Source organism: Mauremys mutica, chromosome 2 (assembly GCF_020497125.1).
Source record: "Mauremys mutica isolate MM-2020 ecotype Southern chromosome 2, ASM2049712v1, whole genome shotgun sequence".
Lineage (NCBI taxonomy): Eukaryota > Metazoa > Chordata > Testudines > Geoemydidae > Mauremys > Mauremys mutica.
In genome coordinates, this window is record NC_059073.1 from 293834181 (window position 1) to 293850740 (window position 16560).

At 56.2% G+C, this 16560-nt stretch overlaps 2 protein-coding genes across 2 annotated transcripts in view; both read left to right on the forward strand.

The window, feature by feature from the left end:
• Window positions 1–4947, forward strand: part of LOC123363301 — a 44632-nt gene extending 39685 nt beyond the window's left edge. Inside the window, exon 22 of the mRNA XM_045004162.1 lies at window positions 3601–4947. Coding sequence (XP_044860097.1) covers window positions 3601–4316 — 716 coding nt within the window. The 3' untranslated portion in view covers window positions 4317–4947. The remainder of the gene's footprint in view (window positions 1–3600) is intronic.
• A 1879-nt stretch (window positions 4948–6826) lies between these two features.
• Window positions 6827–8829, forward strand: LOC123363157 (zinc finger protein 501-like). Its single transcript, XM_045004047.1, has 3 exons — window positions 6827–6839; window positions 6955–7068; window positions 7401–8829. The coding sequence occupies exon 3, from the start codon at window positions 7409–7411 to the stop codon at window positions 8423–8425; it is 1017 nt and encodes a 338-aa protein (XP_044859982.1). The 5' UTR covers window positions 6827–6839; window positions 6955–7068; window positions 7401–7408; the 3' UTR covers window positions 8426–8829.
• Window positions 8830–16560: the final 7731 nt, after the last annotated feature.

The window sequence follows — 16560 nt, forward strand, 5'->3', positions numbered from 1 at the left end:
CAGGTGCCCTTCGGGAGCTCTGCGGATGGGAAGGTTTGTTCTGTCTTCGTGGCAGACACCAGTTTGTAGATTTTAAGGCCGGAAGGGACTAGTGTGATTGGGTCATCTGATCTCGTGTATAAGGCCAGTCAAAGAATCTCCCTCCAAGTGATCCCTGCAGAAGCTTCCTGCTAGGTCTAGCGCTGGGCAGCTTCTCTCTTCCTTCGTGCACGCAGCCTTTCGCAGAGTCTTCAGCTGGCTGTGGCAGAAGCGGCGTCAGGCTGGGTCTACATCTGAATGTTCTGCAGGCATAGCTGTGTTGGTGAGAAGTGTGAAAAATCCCCCTCCACACACAACCAACAGAGCTGTGCCATCAAAAGCCCCGTGTAGACACGGTTATGCCGACAAAAAGTCTCTTTGCTGGCATAGCTCATGTCATTTGGGGAACGGGGATCAGCACTACAGCAAAAGGACTCTGGCTGGTATAAGCTACATCTGCACGAAGAGGGTTTGCTGCTCAAGCCGGACAGGGATCCTTTCCTAGCACAGTGACGGACTCCAGGAGCTCAGCGGGTTTAGCTCAGCAAAGAGGACGTGAAGGGGATGACTTGATGACAGGCCGTAAGTACCTACCTGGGGAACAATATCCAGACTCGCAGAGACAGCAGGTCTAACACAACCCAGTGGCTGGAAGGTGAAACTAGACAAGTTCAGACAGGCAACGAGATGCAGTTGTTAACAGTCAGGGTGGGTTGTGCAGGGGCGGCTCCAGGCCCCAGCACGCCAAGCGCGTGCTTGGGGCAGCAAGCCGCGGGGGGCGCTCTGCCGGCGCCGCGGGGATGGCAGGCAGGGTGCCTTCGGCAGCTTGCCTGCGGGAGGTCCGCTGGTCCCGCGGCTCCTGGACCTTCTTCAGGCACGGCTGTGGGAGGTCCCCGAAGCCGCGGGACCAGCAGACCTCCCGCAGGCGCGCCGCCGAAGGCAGCCTGCCTGCCGTGCTTGGGGCGGCAAAATGCCGAGAGCCGCCCCTGGGGTTGTGGGTGGGTTTCACCAGGGGTTGTGGTGGGGTCTCCAGCACTGACCGTTTTAAATCGAGATGGGATGTTTAAAAAAAAAAAAAAAAAAAAGTCTGCTCTAGGGTTTTTTAGGGGCAGGTCTCTGTTACACAGGAGGTCAGAGGGGATGATCACAGTGGTCCCTTCTGGTCTCATGCAGACCAGGCCTTCGTCTCCTCTGTACAAGGGGATGCTGCCCAGTTGTTCCCTCTAGTTTTTATGTCCATGTGTGGAATGAATTTTGCTCTGTGCACCAGTGTGGAGGTTGGACAGTATGGACACATCGCCTTCGTGTCAGTGCACATAACAGAATTCATGTGGGGACGGGGCCGAGGGGTTTGCAGGGTGTGTGTTTGTGTGTGAAGGGAGGGGCGGGGCTCAGGGCTGGGGCAGAGGGTTGGGGTGCAGGGGTGTCAGGGCTCCGGGTGGGGGTGCAGGGCTCAGGGCTGGGGCAGAGGGTTGGGGTGCAGGGGTGTGAGGGCTCCGGCTGGGGGTGCGGGGCTCAGGGCTGGGGTAGGGGGTTGGGGTGCAGGGGTGTGAGGGCTCCGGCTGGGGGTGCAGGGCTGGGGCACGGGGTTGGGGTGCAGGGGTGTGAGGGCTCTGGCTGGGGGTGCGGGGCTCAGGGCTGGGGCAGAGGGTTGGGGTGCAGGGGTGTGAGGGCTGGGGGTGCAGGGCTCAGGGCTGGGGTAGGGGGTTGGGGTGCAGGGGTGTGAGGGCTCCGGCTGGGGGTGCGGGGCTCAGGGCTGGGGCAGAGGGTTGGGGTGCAGGCTCTGGGGTGGGACCAGGGATGAGGGGTTTGGGGTTGCAGGCTGTCCCAGGGCTGCGGTGGGGAAAGAGGATTCCTTTTTCCCTCCCTCCTTCCCCCCAGCCCTCTCTCACCACAGCAGCTTGGGGCCGGGGGAGAGGCACCTCTCCCTGGGGCAGCTCCGGCGAGGCGAGGCTGAGCTGAGGGAGGGGCTCCTCTCCCCCAGCAGCAGCAAGTCCGGGGCAGGTCCACGCTGGGGCAGAGGCATCTCTCCCCGCCACCGCCCTGAGACCCTGCGTGGGGCTCAATAGACCACACAGCGTAGAGGGGATTTAGATGCTGCCTCCTCTCCCACGCCCGGTCCTAGATGGCCCGGAGCTGATCCCTGCACAGAGCACAGGCATGGGGCGTAGTGGGGACCTTCCCCCGCTGTTTAGTCCCAGGGCAGGGTTGTGCGGCTCAGGTGGTTAGAGCCTCAGTGATTGTAGCCTTGGAGTCTCGTGGCACATTTCCCCCACCTCCCAGCACCCCTTCAACTCCATGTGTGCCCGAACTTTGGGAGCCGGCTGCTCCTGGCTAGGAATAGGCACCCAGCTGGGAACTTTTGGCTTCAGCCTGCGACTGGTTAACGTGCTCAGCTGTGAAAATACGACTTTGGGTTGGTTGGTTTTCGTGGCTGAGTGGCTGGCTTGCTGTTTGCAGTGAGGAGAGCACCTTTGGGTTTTGGTAGCACCTAGAGGCTCTAACTGAGATTGTGCTGGGTGCTGCACGGCCCCGCAGCGAGAGACGGCCCCGCCACCGAGCTCACGAGCGCCATAGACCAGACAGAAAATCCCCATTGTACAGATGAGGAACTGAGCCTCAGAGAGACAAATGCCTTGGCTGAGGTGGATGTGACGGAGCTGGGAACGAAACCCAGATCTCCCGAGTGCCAGCCCGGTGCCTCTTTGACCGATCTTAGTAATATGCTTAGAGTGGACAATTGACACAAACAATCCCTTCCCAAGCCAGAAACCTTTATTCGCGCTCCACTGTCTGATCGCCATGTGACGGAGGGTTGTCCCACCGCTTAAAGCATGGCTGGAAGGCGCTCCGATGCTCTGGCGATGAGGATGGTGTAAGGACCTGCCCAGAACAGAGTAGAACTGGGACAGAAGATGCTCTCGAGGGAGGGATTTGGGACTCCTGGGTTCTCTCCCTACCCCCAGCCTCTCCTGGCAGGAAGTCGGGAGGGAGTGTACTGTAGGGGTTAGGAGCCGGGACCCGGCTCCCCTGGGCTGTTCAGAGATTGGGAGGCCAGTAGGGACCGTTAGCTCATCCAGCCGGAGGCGAAGCGGTTAACGTTTGCTGAGTTGTTTGAGCTCCTCGGTTGGGAGGTGTGCTAGGAGGGGAAAGTACTGTTCTGACACATTCAAACCAACAGGGGGTTTTGCCCCGCTGCCCTGGCCCTGCGAGGACGTGTCGGGAATGATCTGCAAAGCCCTGTTTCCTACGTGGCTGGGACCAGAGGGTGCTTTGGGTGGCGGTGACCCAGTTCTCTCTGGATGAAGTCCACCCCTGAGCCAGTGGCTTGGGTCAATGGGACTTGACTGGTGCTCAGGCCTGGTACTGACCCCCCGTCCCTGTCTCCCGGGGCTGGGGCTGGCCTGCTGCAAACAGCTGGATGTAACCGAGAGAGCTCAAACCCTTCTCGCCGCCGGTCTCCATCCCAGCTTCAGCCTAGCCCAGGCCACTGAGACCCTCGGCTCCGTGGGACCGTGCTGTGGATCGGGGGCCTTTCCCCCAAAGAGCCAGGGATGAGATTCTCTTTCTTTCTTCCGGCAGGCGACGGGCTCATGGTGAAGTCGGAGGAGCAGCGTCACCGCCAGGCAGGCCCGGAAGAGCTGGGGCTGCTGGGGGGGTCTGGGGAGCCGCTGTACCAGGCCCCTGCCTACGGGAGCCAGCGTGGCTCGGTGACCCAGCAAGCCGACCCTGGCGAGAACAGACTGGGTAAATCCTTCCGCTCGGACGCCAGCTTCGGCGAGTTCCCAGGCACCCTGACCCCGCGGGGAGCCGGCGCGCTGGGGGAGGAGCGGCCGCACGGCTGCGCCGAGTGCGGGAAGAGCTTCAGCGTGAAGAAGAGCCTGAAGATCCACCAGCGGAGCCACGCCAAGGAGCGGCCCTACGCCTGTGGGGAGTGCGGCAAGAGCTTCAACTGCCACTCGGGGCTGGTGCGGCACCAGATGATCCACCGCGGCGAGCGGCCCTACAAGTGCGAGGAGTGCGGGAAGTGCTACAGCCGCAAGGAGCACCTCCAGAACCACCAGCGGCTGCACACCGGCGAGCGGCCCTTCCAGTGCGCCGCCTGCGGCAAGAGCTTCATCCGCAAGCAGAACCTGCTGAAGCACCAGCGCATCCACACCGGCGAGCGGCCCTACCAGTGCGGGGAGTGCGGGAGGAGCTTCCGCTACAAGGAGTCCCTCAAAGACCATCAGCGGGTTCACGGCGCGGAGCTGGGGGCCCCCCCTGGGCTCCCGCCGGCCCTGAGCAGCGGGGACTAGATCCCGGGACTCCGTGGCCTAGACCACATGGCAGCTCGGGACTGGGTCGTAACCGACCGCGAGTTAAATCCAAGGCAGCGAAGTGAAAACCAGTGCCAGAAACGAAGCTTTTACCAAATACGTCCGCGGGGCGCGAGGCAGCCGGGGTGTCTGGCACGTCCTCGGAGGGACCCCCAGCACGTTTTTCATACCCATCTCCCATCCCCAGGACAAGCCCCTTCCACGCAACCTGCAGAGAGAGCCGGAAAGGCCGGTGCATGCGCCGAACGCTGCTCCCCGCCTCCTCCCGAGTCCCCACTAATGTCCTGCTCCGGTTCTAAACCCCCTCCTGGGGCTCTTCTCTAGAACCCGCTTCCTTTCTCCCGCTCCACACCCACAGCGGCACGATTGTGTGAGAGCCTTCTCCTCTGCAGCTCCTGCCCCCAGAGCCGCCTCTCCCCACATTTCCCCTCCCACTGGATGTAGATTGACTCTTTCTCACCCGTAGCTCTGTGTCCCGCCCTCCTCCCCCTCCCCCCCCCGTTGTTTTTACATTTTAATTTCCTAAGCGTGCAGTTAAACTCTGTCAAGTGTTTGGCGGTGTAGTTTTATATGGCAGATGCAATGCAAAATAAAGTTGTGTTGGGCTGTTCCTGGTGTTGGATCGTTCCTACAGCTAACCCGACGCAGCCGGCCGGCCCCAGGAAATCCTGTGGGAGACCATTGCCGAGAACGCAGCAATCGGGGTTTTTACACTGATGGTGGCCCACCAGGCCCAGTGCACCCTGGCCGGAGTCTCGTTTACGCTAAAGCTCCGCTAGCATGAAGGGGCCGGGATAGCTCCCCCCACTTTCCAAGCTCCTCTGTGCTGCTGGAGCGGGGGCAGGGCTTCTCATGTAAATGAGGATCGGGCCTTTTTCTCATCAGAACCCAATGGAAAGTCCCTCCTCGCGGGTTTGCTTCTGCCCACGTTGGGTGCAGTGACAGCGCCACTGGCGTCCGCGGGGGTGGGCTCGTCTGACGGGTGCCACGCTAGGACGGCGCCCCCGCCGGGTCCCCACGAGCTGCCCGCTGGGATCACCGGAGCTGAAACGGACCAGCCGCCAGTGGCACGTGGGAGTGGCTGGTTCTGGCCCTGTCGGGTTGGGCTGATCAGTGGTGTGATTAGAGTCCTCACATGCTAACCAGGAACTGGGTATTGACCCAGCAACACGCTGCTCCTTTCCCCACGAGCTGGCAGCCCCTGCCCTCCTCTGCCGTTTCCTTATTTGTTAGCCCAGCGGGCGCGAGGAAACGCTCTGTGATCTCCAGTTAGAAGCCTCTTCACCTGCACAGCCCAGTGAGTGCATAGGACGTCAGTGGTCCCTCGTCCCGGCCTCTGCACATACAGAGAGGTAGTGGTGAGAGGAAGCCCCTGCTGCTGCTAGCTGCCTGAGATGCATACTGCAGGGGGAGGGGTTACCACCAATCTCCCGTCCCCCCCAGTGCCCAAGAGGTGGTCCAGAGTCTCCGTGGACCTGACCGGCTGACGTGTGTCTGACCTTGGTCTGGTCTGGTCTGTGTTGGGCCTGCCACCGTGTTCTCCTGTTGGGTCCTTCTGGTGCATCTTGTCCCCGCCCTAGTCCTCACTGGCCTCAGTCACTGGCTCTCCTCAGCAGAGGCCTTTGGCCTCTGGCAATGACAGGTGCTTGGTTCCAAGGCCTCGTAAAGTGGCAGGGAGCCGGTGACTGATGGTGAAATGTAACCGTCTCTGATGTCCTTTTCCAGATGGTGCTATTTCCAAACCGTACCTCCTGTCCTGGACGGAAGAGCCGTGTGTCCGGGACCCGGGGGACTTAGCAGAGAGCGTGATCCCCACGGGACTCGGGACAGGTCAGTAATCACCCACTGCAGCTGGAGCTGGAAAGAAAAACAGACCTAACCAAATCCTCATGAGCTCGTATGTAGTGAGGAAGGCCGGTGCAGTGGTCAGCGTGCTCGCCTATAACTCCGGAGATCCGAGTTCCTTCCCTGCCTGCGTGACTCGCGCTGTGCCGCGGTTCCCCATCTGCGTAAGGAGGCTGCCTCTGTGTGAGGATAAACACAGGAAAGGTTGGGAGGTGCTTGGGGCCACAGGTGAAGTCAGTGTCCCCCCCAGGCCAACAGCTCATTGGGCTGAGGCCGTTAAGGCGTGTCAGCTTCATAGCCAGCCGGACGCGAGGGAGCTCTGCGGTCAGCCGCCTGTGACTGCCGGAAGCCAACCAGGGCGAGGTGGCCTGGCAAGGCCAAGCCCACGGCCTTCAGCACCGTAGCCGCTCAGCCACCCCCCTCGAGCCCGGGCAGAGCCAGAGATAGAAATGGCGTTTGCTACAGAATTGCTTCCCGTAGCAGCTTCCTGGTTGCTGTACTGCAGCAGCCTCCACAAGGTGCTAGTGCTTCACACAAGCCCTCCCCATAATGGACCATCACTCATGGCTTCCCACCAATCACAGCTGCTAAACCTGCCATTTTTTACCTTCCGACAGGTCTCGAGGCCCCCTGGTTTCCTTTGGCTCCGATCCCCAGGTGTGTCCGTTTAGCCCCCCCAGAGAGAGCGCCGCTGGGCCGAGCCCTGTTTCGGGAACTGCTTTTCTGATCTCCGCCGGACGCTTTCTAATGTTGTTCTCTCTCCCGCCAACAGAATCTCTCGTTTCCCCGGCTGGAGCTGTGGCCCGGACAGAACAAGGGGAGGAGGCCTGTGGGGGGAGCCGGCAGGACTCCGAGGAAAGAGAAACATCGGTGGCTCTGAGCACTGGTGAGCGATAGTTTGAATGTGGCCTTTTGGCCCATAGCTCCTAACGGGCTTCACGAACTCCAGCTAATGAGAGACGGCAGCACTGGGCTGGGACTCAGGATAGTGATCTGACCTTTCTCCGCAGTCCGCACTGGTCAGTTCAGAGTCTGTCTGTCCAGGTGGATTCTCAGGCGGCCCTTGGCAGCGAAGGACCGGAGCTGTGCAGAGCAAGGATGTCTCTTAGGATGTGTTTGGACCATGCCAGGCACAGTGGGGACCTGATCTCGGCTGGAGCCAAGCGGGGGCTCGTTCTCCTGGCACAAAGGTGGCTGGATTCTCTCTTTATGTTCCAGGTGGGATCATGACCAAAACGGAGACGCAGTGTCTTGAGGAGCATCACCCCCACCGCGAGCGGCGCCAGGTGGCATCGGGAAGGCGGGTTTTCTGGAGTCCTGAGCAGCGAGAGCCCCAGGATGCCCCCAGGGCGGAGGATCAGTGTGGAGCTGCGCTCAGTAATTCCCCTGAGCAGCCAGTCCTGCTCCCAGGGTCAGAACCTCCCTTGCCCTCTGCAGGGGCAGGATCAGGCCCTGGGTGGGCCAGAGTTCCATGCGAGAGCCGAAACGTGGCTGCCCCTCACGCCGCGCAGGCGGGGGAGCGGCCCCATGCCTCGAGTGCCATGAAATCCCAGGCCCGCTCACCGGCAGATGAGCCGGTTCAGTGCCAAAGGAGCTTCCCCCAGCCCACGAGCCTGGCCGCCCACCAGCCCAAGCCCAGTGGGCAGAGGCCCCATGTCTGCAGCGAGGGCGGCCAGAGCTTCAAGCAGCAGCAGAACCTGATTATCCACCTGAGAACCCACAGCAAGGCCAAGCCACACCAGTGCAGCCAGTGCGGGCAGAGCTTCCTCCACCGCTCCCGGCTCACCTACCACGCCCGCATCCACACCGGCGAGCGGCCCTACGCCTGTGCCCAGTGCGGCAAGAGCTACAGCCGCAAGGAGCACCTCCAGAACCACCAGCGGCTGCACACCGGCGAGCGGCCCTTCCAGTGCCACGAGTGCGGGAAGTGCTACAGCCGCAAGGAGCACCTGCAGTACCACCAGCGCATCCACACCGGCGAGCGGCCCTTCCAGTGCGCCGCCTGCGGGAGGAGCTTCATCCGCAAGCAGAATCTGCTGAAGCACCAGCGCGTCCACACCGGGGAGCGGCCCTACCAGTGCGGGGAGTGCGGGAGGAGCTTCCGCTACAAGGAGTCCCTCAAAGACCATCAGAGAACTCACAAGGCTGAGCCAGGGCTGCCCCGTGGCCTGCACCCAGGATCCGGGCTCAGAAAGCAGACGCCTCTGTGTGAGAGAGGAGTCAAAGAGGGGTCTGGGAGCTGATGATAATACTCAGCCCTTGTGCAATGTTTGGGGAGCCTGGCTCTCCCCAAGCGTGGGGCAGGAAAAGTGAAAGGACTTGGTCACAACACAGTGCCAGGAATCGAACTTGAGTCTCCTGAATCCCAGCCTCGTGCTCTAACCACTAGTCCACACTGCTTTCCTGTAGCAGGAAACTTCTTTTGGCTAAAACCCCCTCTGAACGTGAGCTGGGCACATTTCTCTGCTCGTGTAGAACTCGTCTCTGCCACCTGGAGCAGTGTCCCAGCTACGGGCATCACAGCCTTCTCCTCTGCAGCGCCTGCTGCCCTGAACCTCTCCAGCTGCTTTCAGATCTCCTGGGGTTGTAGGGAGCCAGCCTCGCTCCCATCCCCCTCTGTTCTCTTGCACAATGGAAAATAAAGTTTGGCTGAATTCTGCCGGACTGGGCCTTCTTTCTCCCCAAGCCAAAGGCAATTCAGGCAGCTCTTTTCTGTTCCCACAGCAGGGCTGTCAGCTCGGGGGAGCCAGCATCTGCTTGACAACATAACCCTGCAGCGGAGCTGCCGGGATGGTGCAGCCGGCTGAATTTGCAGCTCACCTGTCTCTCTGGCCCTTGGGCGCCTGGGAGCGCCCTGCATGTCGGTGCAAAGGTTGCCGTGCTCAGGAAAACCGCAGCCCCCTCCTGCGGGGACGCTGCCCTGGTGCAGCGCTGGTGAACGGCTGCAGCCCTTCTGCGTTCGGGGTTTGCACTGGGGTAGCTACATGGGTGCACGTTGCCCCAATGCAGCCAGGCCTAACTCTCAGTGACGCGGGGACCACTGCCACCTCGTCCCCACTAACACTCCCACCCCCGGGGGCAATGCTAAGGCTGTGGTCTGCAAGGCCCCAGAGCGATGTTCTTCCCAGCGGTGAACCGCCGTGGGCTGCCCAGCTGCCGCTCGTGCCAGGGAAGTTTCCCTGCAGAGGGTGCCCCGAGGTTGGCCTGCAGTGGTAGTCGTGCAATAGTCTGTGGCAAGGGGCTGTGGCTTGAGCATTGGCCTGCTAAACCCAGGGGTGTGAGTTCAATCCTAGAGGGGGCCATTTAGAGATCTGGGGCAAAAATCTCTGTGGGGATTGGTCCTGCTTTGAGCAGGGGTTGGACTAGACACCTCCTGAGGTCCCTTCCAACTCTGAGATTCTATGATTATCAGGAGAAATGGAAAAAAGGGACCCGGCTAGCAGTCCTCTCTGGTGTCCCTCCCATGCGCAGACCCAGAGCAAGGAGAACCGGGCTTGCAGCGCTAGAAACGCCTGGTATAGCAAGGCCGGCAGCGCCCCCTAGTGGAGACACGGGGTGTGCCAACAGGCAGATTTTTTTTCTACCAGCAGGTACCCCATGTCCCTGAACACTGTTCGCTAGGCCAGGACAAGGCGGGGGAGGTCGTATCTTTCACTGGATTAACCTCTGCTGGGGGGAGAGACACGCTTCAAACCTGCACAGAGCTCGTCACATTGAAAGCTCGTCTCTCTCCCCAACAGAAGTTGGTCCAACGAAAGATCTGACCTCACTCAGCTTCTCTCTAATATCCTGGGACCGACGTGGCTATAGCAATACTGCACATGAGCTCTGCTGCCAGAAACATTTCATACTTGCACCTACGCTGGGGGGTTTGCCAGCACTCCCTGCCCACATAGCTATGCCGCCAAAACTTCGTAGTGTAGACTAAGCCTGCGTGTGACAGGCACTGGGGAAAATACGATCCAATGGGAGTGAGAGATTTAGGAACCAGCAATGACTGAATGGGATGTAGGGGAGGGAGCAGGCAGCAAATTAGACCCAAGTTTGCAATGTGATATGGCTGCAAAAAAGGCCGATCCGAGTCACCAGATCACACTGCTTGGCATGGCCAGTACCCACCCTGATCTCTTTCCCCTGCCCATGCCTGTGCCCTACATGGGTGCTCCTGGAGCCAGTTGTTAGGAGCAGCATTGCAGTATTGAGGTGCATATGGGAAGGCAGCCCTTCCTGGAGCAGGGTTGGGTCCTAACCCCTGGAGCCTTGTGGCCAGCTTTACGCATGGCAGAGCGGACTCCACTAACCTGGAAGGCTTTAGAGAAATGCAGCTCCAGTAACCTGGGGCTGGAGGAGCTGAGTTCTGAGGAATGACAGAGTGTGAAATGTGTAGTTTGGCTAAACAGGGACCCTAGAGGACTCCCCTGCCTCTTGTGATGCTTAGAGAACTTTGCAGCTCTGTGGCACAGGGCAGACGCAGCTCCCGTTCTGCCCTGCTCTCTAGCAGTGCATCAGCCCTTCACCACTACAGACCATAAGAATGGCCAGAGGGTCAGAGCAAAGGTCCATCTAGCCCAGTATCCTGTCTGCCGACAGTGGTCAATGCCAGGTGCCCCAGAGGGAATGAATGGAACAGGGCAATTCATAGAATCATGAATCATAGAATCTCAGGGTTGGAAGGGACCTCAGGAGGTATCTAGTCCAACCCCCAGCTCAAAGCAGGACCAACCCCAACTAAATCATCCCAGCCAGGGCTTTGTCAAGCCTGACCTTAAAAACCTCTAAGGAAGGAGATTCCACCACCTCCCTAGGTAATAATTGGAGATATACCAATCTCCTAGAACTGGAAGGAACCTTGAAAGGTCATCTAGTCCAGCCCCCTGCCTTCACTAGCAGGACCAATTTTTGCCCCAGATCCCTAAGTGGCCTCCTCAAGGATTGAACTCACAACCCTGGGTTTAGCAGGGCCAATGCTCAAACCACTGAGCTATCCCTCCCCCCATTCTAGTGCTTCACCATCCTACTAGTGAAATAGTGTTTCCTAATATCCAACCTAAACCTCCCCCACTGCAACTTGAGACCATTGCTCCTTGTTCTGTCATCTGCCACCACTGCAAACAGTCTAGATCCATCCTCTTTGGAACCCCCCTTCAGGTAGCTGAAGGCTGCTATCAAATCCCCCCTCACTCTTCTCTTCTGCAGACTAAATAACGCAGTTCCCTCAGCCTCTCCTCATAAATCATGTGCTCCAGCCCCCTAATCATTTTTGTTGCCCTCTGCTGGACTCTCTCCAATTTGTCCACATCCCTTGTGTAGTGGGGGGACCAAAACTGGACCCAATACTCCATATGTGGCCTGGCCTCACCAGTCAAATAGAGGGGAATAATCACTTCCCTCAATCTGCTGGCGATGCACTTACTAATACAGCCCAATATGCTGTTGGCCTTCTTGGCAACAAGGGCACACTGCTGACACACATCCAGCTTCTCATCCACTGTAATATCCAGGACTTTTCTGCAGAACTGCTGCTTAGCCAGTCGGTCCCCAGCCTGTAGCAGTGCATGGGATTCTCCCATCCTAAGTGCAGGACTCTGCACTTGTCCTTGTTGAACCTCATCAGGTTTCTTTTGGCCCAATCTTCCAATTTGTCTAGGTCCCTCTGTATCCTATCCCTACCCTCCAGCGTATCTACCTCTCCCCCCAGCTTAGTGTCACCTGAGAACTTGTTGAGGGTGCAATTAATCCCATTATACAGAAAATTGATACCGGCTGCCAACTAGACATTGAGCGTTGATCACTACCGATTGAGCCCGACCATCTAGCCAGCTTTCTATCCACCTTATAGTCCATTCATCCAGCCCATACTTCTTTAGCTTGCTGGCAAGAATACTGTGGGAGACTGTATCAAAAGCTTTGCTAAAGTCAAGGAATGACACGTCCACTGCTTTCCCCTCATCCACAGAGCCAGTTATCTTCTCATAGAAGGCAATTAGGTTAGTCAGGCATGACTGGCCCTTGGTGAATCCATGCTGACTGTTCCTGATCACTTTCCTCTCCTCTAAGTGCTTCAGAATTGATTCCTTGAGGACCTGCTCCATGATTTTTCCAGGGCCCTGAGGTGAGGCTGACTGGCCTGTAGTTCCCCAGATCCTTTTTCCCTTTTTTAAAGATGGGCACTACATTAGCCTTTTTCCAATCATCTGGGACCTCCCCCGATCACCGTGAGTTTTCAAAGATAATGGCCAATGGCTCCGCAATCACATCAGCCAGCTCCCTTGGATGCATTAGATCCGGCCCCATGGACTTGTGCATGTCCAGCTTTTCTAAATAGTCCTTAACCGGTTCTTTCACCACTGAGGGCTGCTCACCTCCTCCCCATACTGTGCTGCCCAGTGCAGCAGTCTGGGGGCTGACCTTCTCTGTGAAGTCTGAGGCAAAAAAAAGCATTGAGTACTTCAGCTTTTTCCACACCCTCTGTCACTAGGTTGCCTCCCCCATTCAGTAAGGGGCCCACACTTTCCCTGACCTTCTTCCTGTTAACATACCTGTAGAAACCCTTCTTGTTACCAGGGGCGGCAAGCCGCGGGGGGCGCTCTGCCAGTTGCCACAAGGGCGGCAGACAGGTTGCCTGCGGAGGGTCCGCTGGTCCCATGGCTTCGGTGGCTTGCCTGCAGGAGGTCCGCCGAAGGCAGCCTGCCTGCCGTGCTTGGGCCTAGAGCCGCCCCTGCTTGTTACCCTTCACATCCCTTGCTAGCTGCAACTCCAAGTGTCCCTTGGCCTTCCTGAGTACACCCCTGCATGCTCGAGCGATATTTTTATACTCCTCCCTAGTCATCTGTCCAATCTTCCACTTCTTCTAAGCTTCCTTTTTGAGTTTAAGCTCACAGAATATTTCACTGTTGAGCCCAGCTGGTCTCTGCCATATTTGCTATTGTTTCTGCACATTGGGATGGTTTGTTCCTGTGCCCTCAATAAAGCTTCTTTAAAATACAGCCAGCTCTCCTGGACTCCTTGCCCCCTCATATTAGCCTCCCAGGGGATCCTGCCCATCAGTTCCCTCAGGGAGTCAGTCTGCTTCTCTGAAGTCCAGGGTCGATGTTTTGCTACTCTCCTTTCTTCCTTTTGTGAGGATCCTGAATTCAACCATCTCGTGGTCACTGCTGCCCAGGTTGCCACCCACTTCTTCTTCCCCTGCCAATTCTTCCCTGTTTGTGAGCAGCAGGTCAAGAGGAGCATGGCCCCTAGTTGGTTGCTCCAGCACTTGTACCAGGAAGTGTCCCCAACACTCTGAAAAACTTCCTGGATTGTCTGTGCACTGCTGTATTGCTCTCCCAGCCGATGTCAGGGTGACTGAAGTCCCCCATTAGAACCAGGGCCTGGGATCTGGAAACTTCAGTTAGTTGTCCGAAGAAAGCCTAGTCTACCTAATCCTTCTGATCCGGTGGTCTATAGCACACGCCCACCACGACATCACCCTTGTTGCTCTCGCCTCTAAATGTAACCCAAAGACTCTCAACAGGCTTTTCTCCAGTTTCATACTAGAGCTCTGAGCAATCATACTGCTCCCTTACATACAGTGCAATTCCTCCTGTACCTGTCCTTCCTGAACAGTTTATACCCATCCATGACAGTGCTCCAGTCATGTGAACTGCCCCACCAAATTTGTTATTCCAATCACGTCATAGTTCCTTGATTGTGCCAGGACTTCCAATTCTTCCTGCTGGTTTCCCAGGCTGCTTGTGTTCATGTACATGCACCTAAGAGAACTAGCTGATTGCCCTGCTTTCTCAGTATGAATCAAGAGGCTTCCCATCTTGTACCCTCCTCATGTTTCCTCCCAGTGTCCCACTCACCTATGAGTTTAGGTCACCATCCCCCGGCGAACCTAGTTCAAAGCCCTCCTCACTAGGTTAGCCAGCCTGCCTGTGAAGATGCTCTTCCCTCTCTTCGTTAGGTGGTTCCCACTTCTTCCTAGCAATCCTTCTTCCCGGAGCAACATCCCATGGTCAAAGAATCCAAAGCCCCCTCTCCAACACCACCTGCGTAACCACGCATTCACCTCCACAATTCGATGGTCCCTACCTGGGCCTTTTCCTTCGACAGGAAGGATGGACGAGAACACAACTTGCACCTCAAACTCCTTTATCCTTCTTCCCAGAGCAACACAGTCTGCAGTATCATTGGTGCCCACATGGAAAAGTAGGAAGGGGTAGCAGTCCGAGGTCTTGATCAGTCTCGGCAGACACTCCGTCACATCCTGGATTCTAGCTCCAGGCAAGCAGCACACTTCTCGAGTCTCCCAGTCTGGTTGGCAGATGGATGACTCCATCCCCCTTAGGAGGAGTTCCCTCCTCCTCTTGTGGGTGGTGGTCATGCAACCCCCATCCCTAGGACAATACATCCCATGCCTTCCGGCCAATGGGGTCTCCTTCTGATACCTTCCTTCAGAGGGCTCTTCCAAATCATTCTCCGCTGTAGTACCTGTGCAGAGAGCCTGAAAACGGGTTCTTACCTCTGTCTGCGTTGGGGATACATGAGTTCTCCTCTGTCTTCTTCTGGAGGTCACATGCTGCCAATTTTCTTCCCTGCTCTGCTCCACACTCCCGGATTCTTCAGCATGTTTTGCTTCCAGAACCAAACGCTGGCTTCTATCCAGAAAATCTTCATTTTCTCTGATGAAACGCAGGGTTGATACTTGGTTCTCTAGTCCTCTAACCTTCTCTTCCAATATGCAGACCAGCTTGCACTTCGTACAGATTAAGTCGTGTTTGTCCTCTGGGAGAAAGACAAACATGACACATTCTGACCAGGTCACAACAGCTGATCGCTCACTATCCATGTCTTCCTTCTAAGAGGCTCCTCAGATGTTGTATGTACTGCTCCTAGGAGCCTGAAAGGCAGAAACACTCTGTGCAAACTCCCCGCAGGCAAACTCCCTCTGTTAGCCTGTCCTCTGTTCGCTGCTCACTCGGTTCGCAACTGGCTGCCTTTTTATAAGGCTGCTGGCTCGAAGCAGGTGGCCCGGCTCAAAGCCTTCCCTCCAATCAACCACTCAAGGCCATCGAGTGATGACTCAGTTATCAAGTGATGTCCCCATCTTCCACTTCTGGCTTCTGAGGATTTCACAGTCCATTTCTCCCAGGAGGAGCGGGGGATTTTAGAAGAATGGCAGGAGCTATACCAAGAGGTGACAAGGGAGATCTATGAAGCATTGATCTTACTAGGTAAGCAGTAATTTATCTATGTAAGTACATAAGAACAGCCAGACTAGGTCAGCCCAATGGTCCATCTAGCCCAGTGTCCTGTTTCTGACCGTGGCCGGTGCTAGATGCTTCAGAGGGAATGAACAGAACAGTCAATTTATCAAGTGATCCATCCCGTCATCCACTCCCAGCTTCTGGCAGTCAGAGGCTTAGGAACAGCTAGAGCTTGGGGTTGCATCTCTGACCATCTGGGCTAATAGCCATTGATGGATCTGTCCTCCAGGAACGTATCTACTTCTGTTTTGAACCCAGTTGTAGTTTTAGCCTTCACAACATCCCCAGGCAATGAGTTCCACAAGTTGACTGGATGTTGTGTAAAGAAGTACTTCCTTTTGTTTGTTTAAAACCTGCTGCCTATTAATTTAATTGGGTGACCCTTAATTTTTGTGCTTTGTGAAGGGGATAAATAACACTTTCTTATTCACTGTCTCCACACCAGTCATGATTTTATAGACCTTTATCATATCCCCCTTTAGTTGTCTCTTTTCTAAGATAAACAGTTCCAGTCTTTTTAATCTCTCCTCATGTGGAAGCTGTTCCATACCCCTAATCATTTTTGTTGTTGTTCTCTGTACTTTTTCCAGTTCTAATATATCTTTTTTGAGATGAGGCAACCAGAACTGCAGGCGGTATTTAAAGTGTGGGCGTACCATGGATTTATATAGAGGCAATATGATATTTTCTGTTTTATTATCTATCCCTTTCCTAATGATTCCTAACAGTCTGTTAGCTTTTTTGACTGCCACTGCACGTTGGACAGAAGTTTTCAAAGTACTTGGGGGTTGGACTAGATGACCTCCTGAGGTCCCTTCCAACCCTGAGATTCTATGAACTATCCATGATCATGATTCCAAGATCTCTTTCTTGAGTGGTAACAGCTAATTTAGACCCCATCATTTTGTATGTATAGTTGGGATTATGTTTTCCAATGTGCATTACTTTGCATTTATCAACCAGATGGTATTAACATGAGTTCTGAAGGAACTTAGATATGAAATTGCAGAACTACTAGCTGTAATTTGTAACCTATCGCTTAAATCAGATTCTGTACCAGATGACTGAAGGGTAGTTAATGTAATACTGATTTTAAAAAAAAAAGTCTCCAGAGGTGATTCTGGGAA